General features: G+C 39.2%; 1 protein-coding gene across 1 annotated transcript; it reads right to left on the reverse strand.

Annotated features, from left to right (window-relative positions):
* Positions 1-2132: 2132 nt before the first annotated feature.
* On the reverse strand, positions 2133-18074 carry LOC131698501 (stearoyl-CoA desaturase 5-like). The gene is made up of 5 exons (XM_058990527.1): positions 17596-18074; positions 10235-10365; positions 8713-8918; positions 5133-5365; positions 2133-4157 (listed from the first exon to the last, which is right to left on the reverse strand). Exons 1-5 carry the CDS (start codon positions 17822-17824, stop codon positions 3967-3969), a joined length of 990 nt encoding a protein of 329 aa, XP_058846510.1. The 5' UTR covers positions 17825-18074; the 3' UTR covers positions 2133-3966.
* Between the last annotated feature and the right edge of the window lie 2201 nt (positions 18075-20275).

The following is a 20275-nucleotide window of genomic DNA, read 5'->3' on the forward strand; positions in this document are numbered from 1 at the left end:
TTATTACAAGAGATTCTTGCTGAGTTTATTTCACAACATCCACATCCATATTGAGAAAAAAATAATGCAGTCCACATTTGGCATTACAAGAGATTATGGACAAGTTTGGCCTCATTACTCCAGTCCATAATCTCTGGTAATTCCTGATGTGGAGGATATTTGTGCTTCACTGTTGCTGAACACCTTGAACAGAGACAGGAGAGCAGGGAGGACAAGCAAGCTTTGTTACATTTGTCTCTGTGAATTGCTTCATAAAAGGGTCCAACGTGTTTACGTTTCCAGAACAACATCATAAAAAGATGATTCGGACAAGGCTCCTGACTTAAATATTTTGTAAGCATTCCTTTTAGATATTTTTAAGCATTCCTTTTAGAAAACACTCTTTGTCTGTTCTGTCTAAGGTTTTGTAAATGGACCTTTCACAGAAACTGTACAAAAACGCCAGACCAAATCACTGTACAGTAATTAGTAGAAATATGTCAGTGTGAATAGCTCTGCTGAGGCTGGAAATCCAATGATTACTGGAGACTGGGCCTCCACGTGTACATGCTTCAGCTTTAACTACTATTGGGCAAAGCTTTGGATGTGACCTCATGTATGCTAACAGTACAGTGCCCTACATAAAATCTGTGTCTGTTTGCATGATTACACATTATCTGCTATGTGTGTAACTCTGGGAATCTATTTTGGAATTGACACTGTTGTAATGGGGGATTCGGGGACGCAGTGAAAACTAAGAAGTTGTCACATGTGTAGTCTCTCGACCTGTATGCTGGTGTGCCCTAATTGCGCAGAAAGTTCTGGAACTCCCACACAACTTCCAGTAAACAGAAGCAAAACTGACCTGGCATGCACTGCTTCACACCAAGCAGCACAAATGAGACCAACTGCTACATGTCAACGTAGGTGAACAGCAGGCTGTAATCTCTCTCTGCTCTAGAGAGCAATTACACTTCAGGAATAATCTAGAAACCTCAAGGTGACCGTTTCTAATCTTTTTCGATAAGTTGATTTTAAATATAAAACCATCTGAATGAAAATAAAACCTTTACTCTATGGTGGTCAAGGGATAGTAGGAATGGAATGTTAGTCCTTTTTTATGCCAGTAGATTTCGTTTTCCACTTATAGAAACGAGCCATGGTAAAAGCAAAATAAAGTGTTGTAAATCATAGTGAAAAACATGGTAAAGAGTAGAAAGGTATGTTAAAGCATGTTAAACCCACAGTAATGCACGGTAACCTTTCGTAGATGCATCCATTGTGTATTGCATTAGTAAAATATATAAACCGCCGGGCAAATACCTTTATATGGGTCCCTGGAGAAAACAAGTTTTGATTATGACAAAAGCGATATGTCAGGACAAGAGCCAGCGAGACTGGTACTTCTCTTATGACGTACAAAAAGCTTAAATGTGGCGCCTCTTTGTTGTATTTTTTTATATATTTAATTTTCAAGCAGGTCCTCGGTATCATGGAAATAGCTGTAAATTGGATTTTTTTAATTTACCAAGCATAAATGTCTACAAACGTATACAGTGCAGGTGCCTATAAATCATATAGTCAGTGTAGGGAAGGCAGTGTATAGGCTTGTTTAAACTGAGACTTCACAAGACAACCTGAGGATATTTTTCATCCTGCTGCTCTGATTCCAAACCCATTTCAATGTCATCCTCGGGCCAGAGAGAAATGTTCATTTCTGCAGATTCTTCATGTCTGTGGGATTTTGTCAGTTTAAAATAGAGCCCCCCCCCCCCCCCCCCCCGGTCAGGTCAAATCCTCTTTGTGGAGATTAAACACCCTGGATGCTGCTGTGATTCTTCCTTATTCGATCACTGCACAGTGGAACAATAACCCCATTGTCTCCTTAACATTTTTATGCAACTCACAAAATCAGTTTTACAGATTACTGGGATGGAAATACATATTTTTGAAATCATATTTTAAAAATGTAGAGCAAACCGTTTAAAAAAAAACAACATTTCACTCATCCAGTCATCAAAGCAACTCGTGAATGTGAAAAACAAAACAGACGTCCACCTACGCAGTTCTAGTACGCCCTTCAGAATTTAAATTTGAATTCACACACCCTTCAAAAAAAAAAAAAGAGAAAAAGCAAAGCAAACAGCACCATCTCATATTTGCAGTATTTATTGAAAATAAAAACTTCAGAATTCTACACAACAGCCAATGATACTTAAGCCAACACACTGATATTGAAAGCCTCTGGTTTGCGAAATCACATTTTGGCATTACTAAATGTTACTTTTACAACAGACCAAAAGAAAATTCAGATAGCTACTTCCTTTCTCAAAGTGCACGCGTGCCTGAAAGCAGTGCGTTGAAAACACGTTTGAAAAGGAGACAGTTCCATTTAGAGCTTCCACGTAGGGAGGTGTATATTTAAAAAGCAAGTGAAGGCAGTAACACCACAAGCAAGTAAAAAGACAAAAGACATAATGCAACTTTGTTCATTTGTTGAGTTCCATTATAGCTAAAATACAGAACGTAGCTTCTACATGACATATATGAAATGTCCAGTAAGGAAATTGTGTATTTTGGCATTGTTGAAAGCTGTTTTACAATCACTTAAAAGTCAGACCTCTGTAAATCAGATGGCTCGCTCTTCAAAGGACACCATTTCCTTCGACACATTTAAATTAAAAATCATCACAATATATATATATGCAGATCATAAAGCACTCTGGACAAGAGAGAATACTTTGAGCAAAAAATACAGTACATGAAAGGAACAGCCCGGTACGTCAGTAAGTTAAAATGTCTCAAAAATAAAAAATGAAATTATGAAAAAAAAAAACACTCTATCCCTCTGTAGTTGCATTTCACTGTGGACATGTGCAGTCCATTGTTTGACACCTATTTCAAGCTGCTATAGATTTTGAATGTGTATTTTTGTATGAATTCATTATGTGTTCATCTTAATTTTTTATTGAACGTAAACCTTCAGCCCCCAATGCAAGGCTCTTGGTGTTTCAATACTGGCATTAATATAAGGTTTCTTACATTGGCAATGGCAGTTTTAAACCCCCCAAGAAGGAAATTCTATTTTTTTATTAGCGGTTCTCAGTTTAACTGGGTTTAACACTAATGAGAACTGGGTTCAATCTAAATGACAGCACCACTGCAGCCAGTGTGGTGCTATAGAAGATGAATGTATTAATGCTTTAGAGCATTTACATGTCCTTATCTTTAACTTAATTACTATATAACGTATTATCTTTGTAAAGAACATGCTTGCTTTTCCATGGATGTTTTAAACAACATCTTAGGGCATGTCAGGTGGACACTATTTACTTATAAATTGTGCATATCTTTTGTTTTTGCTCACACTTTGGGCTGATGACTCATGGATATTTTGACCACTAATAAAAAAATATATATTATAAGAATCAGGGTAAGCTGTAAATCATTAACTCATTTCAGCTTTTCTCATAGTTATGAATTTCCAGAGAGGAATCCTTAGGAAGGAAAATATGTAATTTGGTCAATTTGTTTTTTGTGCACCTAGTGTGCTATCTAACTACTTCTTGAATTATCATAGCAACCCCTCCCCCCACCATGTTAAAGATCTGATGATTCCAGGTCCAGTTCAAGTTCGGGTCTAGTTAAGTGTGTTAAGTATGAACCTTGACCTGAATCATCAAGACTACGCCTTGAGAGCCCCTCTGAGGCTGCAGGGGACAGCATTTATTCCACTGCTATTCTTAACATCCCATTCTGTTCACTTTATGTTCACATTTAAAAAATAAATAAAAAGAAAGCTACACCTTACAAGGACGGGGGGGGGGGGGGGGGGGGGGGTTGGAAACACATAGTTGATAGTTTGAAATTACAAATGTATCCTAAAAGATCACAACAGCTGAATTTCTTCTTTTTATTTCTTTTTTTACAGAATGCAAGGCTTTAGTCTTCTTCTTGTTCTTCTTCGTTAGGTGTTGAGTGTTTTCTTCAGGAGCTGCCGTCCCCAGTTCTTTTCTTGCGGGCCTCGATGATTTCTTTGGAGGCTCGTTTCCGGTCGCTCGCCAGGCCCAGCCAGCACATGAGATCAATGAAACACGTGGTCGGGTTCAGCCGCAGGCCGAACTCGCTGGTGGAGTAGTCAAAGGGAAAGGTGTGGTGGTAGTTGTGGAACCCTTCGCCTGTGGCAAAAGACAAACATACCCACATATGCTGAGGGATTCCCAAGGCTTTTATTCTACTTAAAAAAGCAGAGATACAATGAACAACCTCCAGAGCTGAACAATGAACATCAATCATAATGAAAAATATCCTATGGCTTGTACCACATACGGTAAGTTACTGTCAGGACAGTACGCACTTGCCAATTCTTCCTGAGCAACATACGAAGAATCCGACCCTTCCTCACCAACTATGCCACCCAGCTCCTGGTCCAGGCCCTGGTACTCTCCCGCCTAGACTACTGCAACTCCCTCCTGGCTGGCCTCCCTGCGTCTACCACCCGTCCACTCCAGCTCATCCAGAACTCCGCTGCTCGCCTGGTGTTCTCTCTGCCTCGCTTCTCCCACCTCTACCTCCTTTACACTCCCCTCCCTCCAGAGCCCGCTCCTTCTCCACCCTCGCCCCGCAGTGGTGGAATGACCTTCCTACAGATGTCAGGACTGCCCAGTCCCTGACCACCTTCCAGCGCCTCCTCAAGACTCACCTCTTCAGACACCACCTGTAGAACTCCTCTTTTCCCTCTGGACACTTTATCACTCTTCCTTAAATGCGCTTTACTTGCTCTTATCTGCCCCTATTTTACTGCATTTAATCCTGTACTTTAGAGTATTGTAATCTGTCAAGTGTTATTTAATCTGTAGTATTTTGTATTTAATTATATCCTGATGTAACTATCACTGACACTGTTATCTGCTCCGTTATTGAATCGTATTTTGTCATACTTGTACTTGCTAGAACCAAAGTCATTGTATTTATCTTGCTCTTAATTGTATTATTACTTGTACTGTGATTCTTGAAATGTATTTTTGTTTACAACTGTAAATCGTCCTGGATAAGGGCGTCTGCTAAGAAATAAATAAATAATAATATATGAGATTGTTCCAAACAGATTTGGAATTTAGGCTATGATTTAGAAATTAAGTTTTCCTACTAACCAATGGCTCCGAATGTGACAAATCGGTTCTCCCGGGGACTGATGCTCTTGTCGTACGGCCGGTTGCCATACATGTGTGCAGCGCTGTTCACCAGCCAGGTGACGTTCAGACACATGGTGTAGCGCAGGATGGAGGCCAGGAAGAAGGAGTTCCACAGGCTCTCTCCCCAGAAGTAGCAGGGCACCAGGGTAGGGAGCATGAAGCACATGAGAAGCACAGAGCTCTTGTAATACCTGCACAACACAGCAAGGACTTGTCAGCACAGCAGACTGGCACCAGCAAGATTCAAACAGCAGCACTACAATACAATTAGAGTAACTGAACAGGGATCAGTGTGGGGAGAAAAATCACAGCAACAGGTTCAACAAAAGAGAACCGTTGTTAGCTGTGTCCTTGTAAGATTATTTAGTTATTTTATTGACAGAAAACTTTATGCTATTCTTTGTTTTATTTTGTGTTCAGTTATTACCAGTTTTGTAAAGGAGATTGAGCTATTATTCAGACTTCAGACACCTGAAGCAAGCAATTACTCTGTTGTGCACTGTACATTATCCCTTACACAGATTTTATCAGAAAAACAAAGGTAACAAATCATGTTCTAACAAATTAGCAATTCATAGAGAGACCATGCAAAATTTTTCAGCTAAAAATAATTTCCAAAGCTTTTGTTTTTTTACAACCCTCATCTGCAAGGATAAATGATTAATATTTGGTCACATTGCCTGTGGACTTCATTAGCACTTTACTATTTAAACTAACTTGCACAAAACAAAAACGGCATTCTAATGAAATTCACTGTGAACCTAAATGATATGAAATAGCTTGGCAAGCACTAGAATGAAATTCTTGTGCGCCTTAGTCTCGCTAAGTAGAAGTAACACGCAGTGATGAGCTGTGATCTTGTGTGTGAAGCCTGACTGCCCATCATGACCGAAACTAAGTGGGATTTGCCATGCAGTGCACAGCACACAAGTCCTTACCCCCTTTCATTGAGCCTCACCCCTGGCAACACCACCCTGACCATTCCCCTGGGGCTATCATCCTCCCAGTCCAGAGCCCTAAATCGCCACCCAAATCCAGAAATGCAAAAGTACACAATGTTCCATCATAGGGTTACCAGACGTCCCAGCAAAAGTGGGATTGTCCCAGCTTTCTGCCTTCATTTTTCTGTCACATTTTTTATAAGTACAACACGGTAGCAGTGCGCTTAGCAAGTTGACAGCACAGTAATTTATTATACAAAAAAAGAAGACATTTATGGATTACCTGTTCAATAATTTAGATGATGTGTTTAATAATTAATATTCTCTTGGCTAGTTTTTTTTTGTTTGCTTTTTTTTATTTTATCTTGGAAGTGTCACCAGCCCAGTTAGCCTTTTAAGTTAGTCCCTATTGTGTTCTGATAAACACAGTCATTTTATAACTGATTTCAAATGTATACAGTATAAACACCCACTGTTTCATTCTTAAATTAAGACTGTTATTACTATATACTTATTTTAACTGCTTCAGAGTTGATACAGCTTCAAGGAACTGAAGTCCCAGTTTTTCAATCTGGAAATCTGGTAACCCTATTCCATCAACTTGTCTATGAGTTACTGTGTGCCAAAGAAAGTGTTTAGAGAAGAAAAAAGAAGGCTGACAAAAATGTTTCCCCCATGACGGGACAGGAGTAATACTACAAGAAAAACTGTAGATTTCATTACAGCAACTAACCCTATTACTCCACCCTATACCCTTCTTGCTCAATTACCATCTTTGACTCCTGTTTGTTAAATATGAACTGAACTAAGCTGTTGTTTGTAGAGAAAATCACATTCCACACAAATACAATTCAACTGATCGAGAGCACAAAAGCAGGACTTTTCATTTTTCAGGTTAGTTCATTTTACATTCAATTTGTTGAGCAGACTTCAGTGGAATGGGGTTTTTTTTTGTCACAAGCTATGGTACCAATATTGCAACAGATTACACAAATTCAATTGAATTAAAATGTGCCTCTGCGCTGTGTGACACAACATAGGCTCTGCACATGGGTGACTTTGTAGGCTCACATGGTGATGGCATTGTGTGACTGTGTAAATGTGGGAGTGATTGGTTGACTGTGTAAGTGACTGGGAGAAAAGTGTGGAATGTAGTCAGGTGGGGACTGAATAATTCACTGTCAGTCAGCCCTGGCCACATGGTATAAAAGGGTGTTTGTTGGGGGAGTGTGTTGGAGAATGTGAGAAGAGAAAACCTGTATGGAGCAAGTTTCTATGAGAGAGAGAAGCCTCTGTGGCATGTTTGTTTGGAACATTTATAATTTATACTTTCCGGCCCTCAAGCCAGTCTTTTGTTTGTTTATTAGGTTTTTAAATGAAACCCGACTTTCTTTGTTCCTGAACCAAACTGTGTCCTTGTTTGTGTGTACGGGACCCCTGAAGACTGTACTACACAGGCACAGCAAGCCCTTGGAATAGTGACAGCTGTTATATTCCTGAGGATAGGGTACAGGACTGTAATTATAAAGTGAGGATTTGTCACCAGATGAACTCAAAAGCATGATTTTAATAATCATTTTCAAATATGTGCCTGCTAAGCTTTGCTTATTCTATTTCAATCTCATCAACACCTTTTGCAGAGATCTCGAGTAAAAAGAAAAAGAAAACACAATGCTTATCAAATATCACACAGAAAACACTTTGGATAACGGTGTAGAAGTGGTGTACCATGTGTCAAAAAAATAATGAGCTAAGTGTGAATCTTAAAGTCCTTGTCACCACCTGCAGATCTGGATGCGAAGAACACCTTGATGAAATGCAGCCCATACATTACTCTCTCTCTCTCTCTCTCTCTCTCTCTCTCTCTCTCTATATATATATGTGCATGTGTGTGTGTGTGTGTGTGGGGGGTAATGTATATTGTATATACGTACAAAAGATCAGGTGGCATAAATAAGAGAATAACAATTGTCAACAGATCAACAAAATATAAAGGCAAGGCACATTAATTAAATCCAAAAACAACCTGCCAATGTCGTGAAGTAAATGTCAAGCTGTAACCTTCACTGTCCTTTCAAACTTGTTCATTTCTATTTCTTTCCACTCGCCACGGAATTTGCACGTCAAATCTTTTTTTTTTTGATTTTCCGACTAGTATCAGCCACGCTTTTATTTATCCATGTTCTAATATCCATCGTTGACGCTTTCACAATATATATTCATATACTTATAATACGAACACTTCTTTCAGCCGCTCAATTCCCGCCGCACAAGCCCCGCCCCTATTACCTGAATGTACGGCGGCTGTCTACGTGGAAAGGGATCATAAAAAGGGGGTTACTCAGGAGCAGACATTCTGGGCATTGCAAATGGAAAATACATGGATAAATATTGAAGCGGACACACGCGTCACAGCAGGAATACAAAGTTGACCAAAACGCAGAAGTCATCATTGTTCCATAGGTTTTACAGGAATATTTTGGGTTTGTTTGTTTTAAAAATGAGATATAATTACATTCAGGTTTACATACAGTATTACACAACAGCAATAAACCTGCAAGCAAGAAAGAATGCCCCGTCTCTCCTGAAATACTCACTTCCGTTGAAACACCACAACGGGGTCGGCCATCAGGTCGCTGAAGTCCAGCTTCTTCCCCTTGTCGATGACGTCGCGGTGCTTCCTAATGAACAGCCAGCCCACGTGGGAGAAGAAGAAGCCTCGCGTGGCGTTGTGCGGGTCGGCGTCTGTCTCGGAGTACTTGTGGTGCACTCTGTGATCCCGTGACCACTCGAAGATGTCGTTCTGCACAGAGAGAGAGCAGGCAATGAACTCATCTTTCATCTCTGGAAGTTCGAATCCAGCCTAGGTCACTAGTGGAATGAGTCTGATCGCAGCGTAATCTGGATGCACCTTCGCTTGAACGAAAAAAGACATGCAATGACAGGAAGGGCATGGAGACTGAACTGCTTCTTCACAGCCTCAAAGAGTGCGGTCCCTCCAAAGAGCCTATACTGCCCTGCTTCTTCACAACCTCAAAGAGTGTGGTGTACTTCCAAAGAGCCTATACTGCCCCTGCTTCTTCACCGCCTCAAAGAGTGCGGTCCCTCCAAAGAGCCTATACTGACCCTGCTTCTTTACAGCCTCAAAGAGTGTGGTCCCTCCAGAGCCTATACTTCCCTGCTTCTTCACAACCTCAAATAGTGTGGTGTACTTCCAAAGAGCCTATACTGCCCCTGCTTCTTCACCGCCTCAAAGAGTGCGGTCCCTCCAAAGAGCCTATACTGACCCTGTTTCTTCACCGCCTCAAAGAGTGCGGTCCCTCCAAAGAGCCTATACTGCCCCTGCTTCTTCACAGCCTCAGAGTGTGGTCCCTTCAAAGAGCCTCTACTGCCCTGCTTCTTCACAACCTCAAAGAGTGCGGTCCCTCCAAAGGGCCTATACTGCCCTGCTTCTTCACAGCCTCAAAGAGTGCATTCCCTCCAAAGAGCCTATACTGACCCTGCTTCTCCTATCTCTGTTCTGCGGCTAAAGAGAAAACTACAAAGCGGTATTTAATTCAATATGTTAATGTGACATTATTCATCAGGTTTCATTCGACTTTATGAAGCAAAATTACAGTAGTTAATTATATAGGGTGATGCAAAACTTTTGGCCACACTGTAAGCCTTGTATGCTATTACATCTCATACATGGAAAACATACAAACTCTGGAAAAAACAAAAACAACATTTAAAATAAAATAAAACACACTTGCATTGTTATACTGCTCAGGTCTGCTAATGGCTGTTTTTATACTCAATTAAATAGACTTTGAAAGCTCTTTAAACCAAACCTTTTGGAATTATAATTGCTGTGTTTTTTTTTCTAAGAAAGGATCTGTAGTGAAAAGCTTTGTCAGTCTGTCTGTCCCGTTTGCGGTGCAGCTGTGTTCTCTAGTGCTCACAGAAGAGCGGAGTTGAGAGGTTTCCAAGGGGATGCTTTGACAGCCGTTCTTTATCTCATTCAGTGCTGTTCCGTCTTTGGCATGGCCCTCATGGTTTAAACCTCCAGTCTCGTAACAGCTAGTTAGCGATTATCAGTGCAGCAGAACCTGGGGGGTTGCCTCTTACTCTACTAACCTGGAAAGCCATAGAGTTGGCTGCAGCCAGGAATATCCTCAGGGGCAGTTTCGCTTTATAAGATCTGTGGCTCCACAATCGATGAGCCCCAGCGGTCACCCCCAGAGCCGTGACCAAGAAGCACAGATACGCTGCAAAACACAAAAGAGCCCTCGAGTTAGTGGGGTCCCTGCTCTGACTGAGGTGCTCCACGAGAGCCAAGCTTTTACATTGCTGCTAATCTGGATGACACAGTAGATTTTTTTGTTTTTCTGTTCTCTCCCAAACATGGGCATCATGATTTTGGATGTAATGCTTGGTAATGGTCAACAATGTTACTATTATACTGAATGTCTGTCACAACTAGCAGTATCAGCGCTGTGTAATTTATAAAATATCCTTTTTAAATGAAACCACGGGTGTCAAACTCCAGTCCTCGAGGGCCGTGGGGTCTTCTGGTTTTCATTCCCACTTAAGTTCTCAATTAACACAATTGATCTATAATTATTTGTTCAATTGGACATATAGAATATTTTTCAAGGTCTTTTACCGTTGATGATTTAGAAAATGCACTTGATTTAAGTTACATGACCTATGAAACACTTTGAGGCCTGGAGAGAAGTGTTAAATGTGTTCATTTAATCAAATAATTAGTTTGATAGTTCAAAACCACTTACCTGAATATGTTGAGATTTTGCTTGGACATTTGATATTACTCTGTTATTACTCTGCCGTAGCAACTTTTACTTTTCCTGCTATTGACCGACACCTGTGTAATGTGTTGTTTATAACACTGGAGGGGTAGATCCCTGACACCTGTGTAATGTGTTGTTTATATCACTGGAGGGGTAGATCCCCACACCTGTGTAATGTGTTGTTTATATCACTGGAGGGGTAGATCCCCGACATTTGTATCATACTTTATTCCTGTTACATCACTTACACTAGGAACTATTAACATGGGCATCATTGTTTTGACATCATCATGGCTAATATTATACCACTAGTCACCCTATTCACAATAATGGTCAGCGATGTGTCAGCGCACCTTATCGGGACGCCTCAGGAGAAGGAAACATATCCCGAATAAGCGGCTGTCCCAACTAAACGAGAGGCAGTTGAGACGACCTTAGTCACACTTTTTTTGTTGCTTGATGAAAAGAAAAAGAATGAAATCACACCACATTATGATTAAATGTTAAATACGTAATTTAAAATACAAGTCAATGTTTGTTTTTTTATTCCTAAACAAAATGAATCGCTGTTTTTTTAATTTCTACACGAAAGGAAAAAGAATGAAACCACATCTTATCACAAGGTGAGGCACCTGCCATGTTGGCACCCTAACTTTCTTTGCAACAACAGTCTGAGAAACCACAGGAGACTCATAGATATATCCTTCTATATCTATGAGGAAACTCCTCCTCCTTCAAGAGTTCAACGTGATTTACGCAATTTACGCAAGTCACAGCGTAATCACGTACTCACTGCACTGTGCTCATAGTTGCCAAGTCCGCTTATAATAAGCGGGATTGGGCTTATTTTTATTGAGAGTTGCTTTAATTTTTTGAGGGTCGCAGGTTTTTTTGTAATAGGTGACGTGACTTCAACAGTTAAAATGGTTGTAGGAGTGGTTTTGGTGATTGACTGGTGTCAATGTATGTGCACGTCATTAGAAACAAATATGGAATTTGTATAACCACCCCCACTCCTCTCCCTCTGAAATGAGTTGGGCTTGTTTTGAAAGGCTGTGCCTCTTTTTATTCTCGTGACACTTGGCAACACTGACTGTGCTACGCAACCTGTCTTGCTCTGAAATGCAGCCTCTGTTCATCATTTGAAAATACTGTAACCCAATTAAATGAAGTGACGTCCCAATTAAATGACATAAATAACACTGGAAAGAACCATCTCCAGAGTTGTATTCCATTTAAACAGAAATCCCGATTATCAGGATCCCAATTAGGCGGTGCTGCCTGTATTGCTTACTGCATGTCTGTCATCACTAGCAGAAGCAGTTTAGACCTGAGAAGGAGCTGCAGGCTGACAGGAATGGATGTTGGCTCTTGATCTCCAGTTCTCTTGAGTGGGCTGCAGGGGCTGAGGTGACATTCAAACTGGGCATTTCAATTTGGGGGCATTTCAAAGGGAGTAAAATACACAACAGGAGCATGTAAATGAAAGAAAGATGATGTTCTGTAGACTGCAAGGTTATAAGATTAGTCTGGGGACCATTACAGAATTTGTTATCTGTCGTTTGATCATTTTTTTAAAAAAAGGCCAATTCAAAAACATCAATTAGGATCTATTTAAATGATGTGTCGATTTCTGCTATCACAATCCAAAGCCTAGTTCTGAAACGAAATCGTGTTATTTAGCATAACTGATGTAGCTAAGTGCTGCCTGGTACCACGAGGACTACATTTGGTTAAAATCTCTAAACTGGAAGCACAAAATTAAGTTTATCTCATAAACAGCATTAGCCATCAGGATCAAAGGCACCATTAAGCATATCTAGGTGGCAGATCCCAGATTATTTTGCCTAAAACAGTTTCTAAAATTAGAATTACAGAGTTTAGATTAAAAGCAAGTGTAAAACTTTACCAAGCAGTACATTACAGAGGAGCACCAAACCATTTATCATGTCATATACTTATATTTTGAGCAATTGTTTTCAAACCCCCCAAAGTATTTTTCAATAAATGTTCAAATGTATTTATGTTTTATGACTTTGTTATGAGTTCATGTGTGCCTGTTACCCTTATCAATGTTACCCTTACTGTAGTAAACCATGGTAAAAGCTTTTTACAGATAATCCATTGTAATACCATTATCCCTGCAGTGTTATAAACCCTCCATTGTAATACAGCGTTTGGGGTTAACAGCAGCGCTGTTTCCTGCACTGTTCCGCTTCACTGGATGTTGTGGAACAATAACAAGGAATCAACGAAACAAAGCAGCAGCAGGCAGGGAGATAACAACACTGTTATGAAGCCTCCTACACAGCTATAAAAATATCTTTAATAAACCAGGGTTGCTTGGTTCTAAAGGAACAGATGCCCCTGTGCATATCATGCTGGAGGTTATGTGTCATGGAACAGAGTGCCCAGCCAGTAATATGACATTGTTCTTGTTCTAAGCTCTCCCACTCAGCTGCACTAGGATCAGCCCTACAGAGGTTTAGACAGATGTCATCTACAGCATTTCCTTTTATATTTCGGTTGAGTCATCCTGAAGAATAAACCATGCCAGTATCCCACTACTTCAAAGAGAACCCACTTCTTTCAACTACACTCCATTAGCTTTGTTGTCCAAACACTGCACACCAACATACCCTGCATATACTGTACAGTGAACAATAAATCAAAAGAACAACATAATGTGGTGCGGATTCGCTGTTATCACAGTCCGGTCCCTCTCACAAGGCAGGTTTTAATAATCCAGCAGGGAGCAAGCAGGCAGCCAGACCCACAGAAATGAAGTTCAGTGCTCCATTAGCTTGTTTGTTTTTTTTTCTATAAAGAGATGGATTGAATCAAAATCGAAGTGTCAAAAGTGTTTTCTCTTTCTAGCTAATTGTCAAAGCCTCACAAACTGTGTCATTCTCCCTTTGCTTTTTACACTGATCATTGACAATACACACACTTTAAAAATGAATTGCAATATTTGCATTGTTTTATTATATTTTTGCCAGGAAATGTATATCAATAGAGCTGAAAGAGATGCAGTCAACATATCCGCTCAACGGTTATAGTAGGATTTTTGTTTTACCCTGTTTGGTTTTACTTAGTGGAAACATCATGAAAGAATTTTTTTTTTTATCATTTAAAACTTTTGTCTACATCCAAAAAAAGGTCAGCTCTAATATACATCCAAATATTAAACTTAACTCTAATATATATACTGTATATATAACATTCACAACCAAAAATACTGTGGCACAGAAATAACACTGAGCTTCACAGTGGTTAGTCTGCAGGGATTTCATTATTCAAGCTTTTGCTCAGTTTTTTTTTTCTGTGAAGTTACCAACCTAGTAAGCACTCCAGTTAATTATCTAACTTGTATTGTTACATTTACATTTTGTGGTCCTTTCAGAAAAAGAAACATAAACAAATTTATATCGAGAAAAATAAGGTCTATACTATGTATTTGCTTATTTACAGATAATTATGGTCTTTTTTTTTTACTTCCCTGAGCCCTTGTTTCCATAGAGACCAGGCACTCACAGTCTAGCTGTTTCCACAGTTTAGCATTACATGAAGCACATCCGCCACTGCCTGTTCTATTGCACAGTGCAAACAGCATCACTAATAATATAATCAAATACACAGCTTATCCACTGAACTGACCTTTCACTTAGTTTGATTTATGACAATTTCCATAAACAAAGCTCTTTACTGAATGAACTTTGGTGAATGCAATAACAAGACTAACACAAAGCAACATAATTAGGGTTATGAAACACATGATTCACGTGGAAACTGAAGTGCATTTTGAAGGGTCTTTCTTTTCCTTTTATTACAGCTCTCCGGCTGGATTGCTGTTACTCTCATGTTTCTTGTATGTACTGCAGTAGGGCAGCAGGTTGGAGCCTGTGTTGGATGCCTGTTAGCAACACTCGCCATAATTCCCAAAACGGATTCACAAGCTATCCCAAATCTTTTTTTTTTTTTTTTTTTACCCAAGATGAAAAGTATTTTACTCTAATTCTCATAGCGTCACTCATTTTGAGGCTGTTCCTCGTGAAATCAGGTTATGGGAGAATTTGTGCATAGAGCACCTACTACCAGCGTCTGTGAGATCTGCTGTTTTTTCCCCATTGTGACCCAAATTGATTTGTAACAGTGAGGTGCATCTCTTTCAAGTCTGTTAACAATGTATGCATTTCTATTGTTAGCATTAGCAGCTGTTACCCCTGATCCTCTTTTCATTAAATTGTTTTTTTATTTTTAAACATTTTTCTCTTAAAGAAGAGTTATTTACCCCCCCCCCCCAAAAAAAAAAGAAAAAAAAACCAAAAATCCTGAACACAACGTATGGAATAATTTGCATGCAATATAAATAATATAATAAATATTCATGCGAAGTGTTTTCATATTCTGGGTTTTGCTGTATGGGATATGTGCATATTCTTATAATATTATATTAGTTGCTGCGTAACTCTCTGTACAAAGCTCTAGTTCGTACTGGCTGCTCACTGCCTACATTAAATATTTGGGTTTATTGAATGCATTGACTGGCACTCTTTAGTGACACAAACCTCTGCAGCAGCCATCTACTATTAATCACAAATCACTTGTGTGTAATTGAACTGCAATTAATCAACGACGTGGTATAATTACAATTAAGCAGCTGTGCCAATGTTCAACTACCATTACAATTGTAATTACAATTAATTACGAATTACACAATTACAACTGTGACTGACCCCAGGTCTGTTGGATGTAGACCGATTTGTAGTGTTTAATTCCTGGACTGAGTTGTTTTATGGAAATGCAGTGTATATACAGTACTGCCACCTTCTGGACACCTTATCACACTCTCTAAAATTAGATCACACTCTCTAAAATTAATTACAAACTATTACTCAATGTTCTGTAGTGTGGATCATCTGTATGGGAATATAGTTTATAATGTTTTAAATCTGCTTTAATAAATACCAGCCTGGTAAACTGCGATTGTAAAATTGATAATACAGTACATTAATGACTTGCAATGGGATTTCTAATAGATTTTCACTTTTTTTATTTCTTGCTCTTATCTCCTCTATAAGGGCGCTCTCGTTACATAAGATCACAAGTCTATTTGCGTGACTATTCGGTAGATGTGGCTACTGCTGCTTTAGATTGAGCAAAACTGAACCAATAACTGGTGGTAAACAAGAACTGTAGGTATGTCTTGAGAAGTGAAGACCAGGCTCATTGGCATGATTACTCCACACTTCAATCTATCACTGAACTCAAATCCCATTATGAGGAAGGCGTGGCCCGACAAGAGTCAACTCACTCATCACCATTAATTACCTGAACAGGAGCTGAGGAGGCACTGGCCTCATTATTTAATGGCCATTAAAGGGTAAATATGTTCTACCCCGGTTGTGTGGTTCACTGTTATTTGTTAAGCAACAAAAAACTACTTTAGTGAACTATAACTACATACATAGATAAATTACTTTTTAATAATAAATAAATAGCATTCCAATTGTGTTTGCTGTCATTACTATTAGCATACTGTAGTAGTAGTAGTAGTAGTAGTAATAATAATAATAATAATAATAATAATAATAATAATAATAATAATAATAATAATACAGGAGGCTGTGTGGTCCTTTGGTTAAAGAAAAGGGCTTGTAACCAGGAGGTCCCCGGTTCAAATTCCACCTCAGCAACTCATTGTGTGACCCTAAGCAAGTCACTTAACCTCCTTGTGCTCCGTCTTTCGGGTGAGACGTAGTTGTAAGTGACTCTGCAGCTGAAGCATAGTTCACACACCCTAGTCTCTGTAAGTCGCCTTGGATAAAGGCGTCTGCTAAATAAACAAATAATAATAATAATAATAATAATAATAATAATAATAATAATAATAATAATAATAAGGTAATCCATAATCCTCCAGCGCTAGGATATATTTTAGTAAATCGAAATATATAATACAGCCCACTTGTCTCGACCATTTAATCAATATATTTGATTTACAAAAATGGAACGTTACGTACATATTTAAAAATAATGGTGGATGAACGCAGCACCTGTCGCGAACCAAAGTGTAGAAAACGTCTTGTGACGCAGTGCTAGATGGATTAAATATTTATATATAAAAAAAAAAAAAAAAAAAAAGAAAAAACGTCTGCTATTCATAATATGCCAACTGGGTGCCAAAGCAGCTGTGATGTTTAAGCAACGGTGTAGTATGAATATGAATATATGCATATATGGTTGCAGTAATAGAAATAAAGTGTGCATAAGTATAAATACAGGGTTATATATATATATATATATATATATATATATATATATATATATATATATATATATATATATATATATATATATATATATATATATATATATAAATTATGAAATTGTACATTTTGAGGTGTTTGTTCTATACAATGATAAACAATAAACGGTTTCAGTCATGTTTACGTATAATGTATCATTTATTTATAGTATAATGCTATAATTTGCATCCACAGTTGCTAATAAGTAGGTGTGCGAAATGCTCAAACGCCACAGTAAAATATTATTACACCCGCGGACCATCAACAAACTCACACAGGCTAGTAATGTTTCGGTGCGTAGGTGTGGGCAGGTGACTTTGTTTTCTTCGACTAAACACAATTTTAAATAAAGAAACGTAAACAAGCAGTCTTGACTCACCCCAGATCCAGGTGAGAGGGTACGCCTTTGGGATGAGCGAGAGAGCATACACCGCTCCAATGTGGTAAAGAGCCATCAGAACAACATTTCTCCAGACAATCTCCTGAGAACGACGGTCTTTGCCATCCCTGCTCTCTGCCGATGCCGCTTGCCTGTCTGCTCCTACACCATTAGAGGATGACACCTCCTCTACATTCTGCATTACACTTTCATCCTCCACCATCACCATCTCTGCATTAAACGAATCACTTGGTTAATCAGGGAAATAAAAAAGTGACTGCAGATCAATGTTCAGGAATATCTGAGAAAATGAAACAGCCGAGTTTTTTTTCTTATAATAACACGAACGAGTGGTAAAAGAGACGAGCATATGTTGCTGGCATCTCATGCATGGTGATGGAGTGGCTGAACTCCCTACAGCTACGCACAGAGCCCTGCATTGCTGCGGCCAATCGCATGCTGCTGACGTGCCGTGCCTCAAAGAGAAAAGAGTCCCTCTCAGAGATGCTTGTGAAACGCTCGTCTGCAACAACGCTTATCTTTAGATTCGGCTCGTCTAGACTGAATAAAATGTAAATACATTGAAATTTGTCAAAGTACGTCAAACTTAAAAAAACGTACGCGGTCGTTGAACGGCAATGACTCGTTCGTGCACTGTACAGGGCGAGGCCAATGTGGCATTTTCCTGTCTAATGTTTATTTTGGGCAGCAGTGTGGAGTAGTGGTTAGGGCTCTGGACTCTTGACCGGAGGGTTGTGGGTTAAATCCCTGGTAGGGGACACTGCTGCTGTACCTTTGAGCAAGGTACTTTACCTAGATTGCTCCAGTAAAAACCCAACTGTATAAATGGGTAACTGTATGTAATAATAATGTGATATCTTGTAACAATTGTAAGTCGCCCTGGATAAGGGCGTCTGCTAAGAAATAAATAATAATAATAATAATAATAATAATAATAATAATAATAATAATAATAATAATAATAATAATAATATTTTCACCTGATACAGAATGTTACTGCCCGTGTATTTTATTATTCCAACTAAGGGCAGATCTGCAAGCTGTAGAAACAAAAGCAGGCATGGAAGGCAGTGCGTCACTGAGAAGCAAGTGGAAGTACATTAGTGGCTCCCTGCTCTCACCTGCAGGGGCTCTGGAACTGGGAGTGCTGGTGGTGTGGCATGGCTTCCATCATATACAGGGGTTACAGTTTTGTTCAATGGCTTTCAGCGACCCCACTCGTTCTGTCTCCTTGTAATTGCTTCATAGGGTACCCCCTGACCAACTGCTTGTACCACCTCCTTCCTGTACAGAGTGACACATGAATCCCTATGACGTTCCTCTACTGCTGCATTAACTCCTCACATGGGACCCCTGTGTATGAATGACCCTATCTTCACAGCAGGTGCCCTGCTTTGGCCTCCCTGATGTCCTCAATGGCATTAAAGAACCAGACTGCGCTATTCGACTGCATGTTCTTTGTAAAGCACCCACTCAAAAGCACAATACATTTACAATACCAAAAACCTGCGCAATACATTTACAATACAATAAACCTGCTTTCTGGTGTTTACTGTTAGTAAACTCAGACATCACCAGGTGTAGGGTACAACAGGGTCTTGTCATTTTGATACGGGTATGTGAGTTTTCCTATCGCGATTCCATGGAATACATTAGTTGGATCATGAAGAGAGATAACTCCGGAGATGGTTTGATCTGAATGAAACGATTATGTGTTAACAGTCTAATACTTTGAAGATCGGGTGGATAGTAATCACTGGTTTGGCAGGTGTTATCGTGTAATGACTGCACAGATTACACAAAGGAACAGTCCTATACAATTCTGTGTAACTTTTCCCAAACTGAACCCATATAAATAGCCTAAAATAGAACTGTATATTTTAATGAAAAAGTATACTTGCAAACACGTTCTTGTTCTTTTTAAAACTTGAGCCCCACAACAAAATAACCATAGACTGATATCCTACGACCGCTAAAATGGGAATCAAGCCTGTAACCTGAAATTCGCATTGGATTGTGTTAATCTCACAAATCAACTAAAAAATAACAATAATGCTAATCATTTGACGTTTGGTGTTGCGTTTTAAAGCTCATTTAAAGTGACGACAGGAGCATATGACTTTATAGACTCTGCGGTCAGCGTTCGCATGAAGGAGAAGCACCCTCCAGAGAGCAGGACGGTACAGTATTTCATTTTATCCAAATAAGGTTTTATAAATTAAAAATGATTTTCCAGTATTCTATCTTTTTGTTCTTGCAGTAGAGAATGTGCTAGAATCTGAAATAGATGCTCAGTTTCCACGCAAAAATGTTGCAGCTGGAGTAGTTTATTATAGTGACGCACGGATCAAGAAGCGATAACCAGGCACGTGCCAGGCTTGCTAAAAAAAAAAAAACAGGTCATACATTTTTTTTTTGTTTTTGTTTTTTTTTGCAGTACTGTTTTGTATGGGCTCTAAATCCATACAGAGGGGAAAAGCTAGATTATGTCTTTGGAATTGTATGAATCACCTACTAATTCACATGCAATCATTTTCTTATTATTCCAGAACACCTTACTAAATAGTGTGCTTAGTTTATAAGGTAAACGAAAGCATCAGGTTGCGCAACACAAACGACACGAAAGCTTTAAACAGGTTTCATTGCTGCACTAGGGCGA

The sequence above is a fragment of the Acipenser ruthenus genome, chromosome 2 (genome assembly GCF_902713425.1).
Source record: "Acipenser ruthenus chromosome 2, fAciRut3.2 maternal haplotype, whole genome shotgun sequence".
Lineage (NCBI taxonomy): Eukaryota > Metazoa > Chordata > Actinopteri > Acipenseriformes > Acipenseridae > Acipenser > Acipenser ruthenus.

Excerpts from the sequence above, each read along its gene's own strand:
- LOC131698501 (XM_058990527.1), bottom strand. The coding sequence starts at position 17,824 with ATGGTGATGGTGGAGGATGAAAGTGTAATGCAGAATGTAGAGGAGGTG. Across the intron at positions 8,919-10,234 it reads CCAACTCTATGGCTTTCCAG|AACGACATCTTCGAGTGGTC; the intron begins GTTAGTAGAGTA and ends CTCTCTGTGCAG. Across the intron at positions 5,366-8,712 it reads GTTGTGGTGTTTCAACGGAA|GTATTACAAGAGCTCTGTGC; the intron begins GTGAGTATTTCA and ends TGTGTTGTGCAG.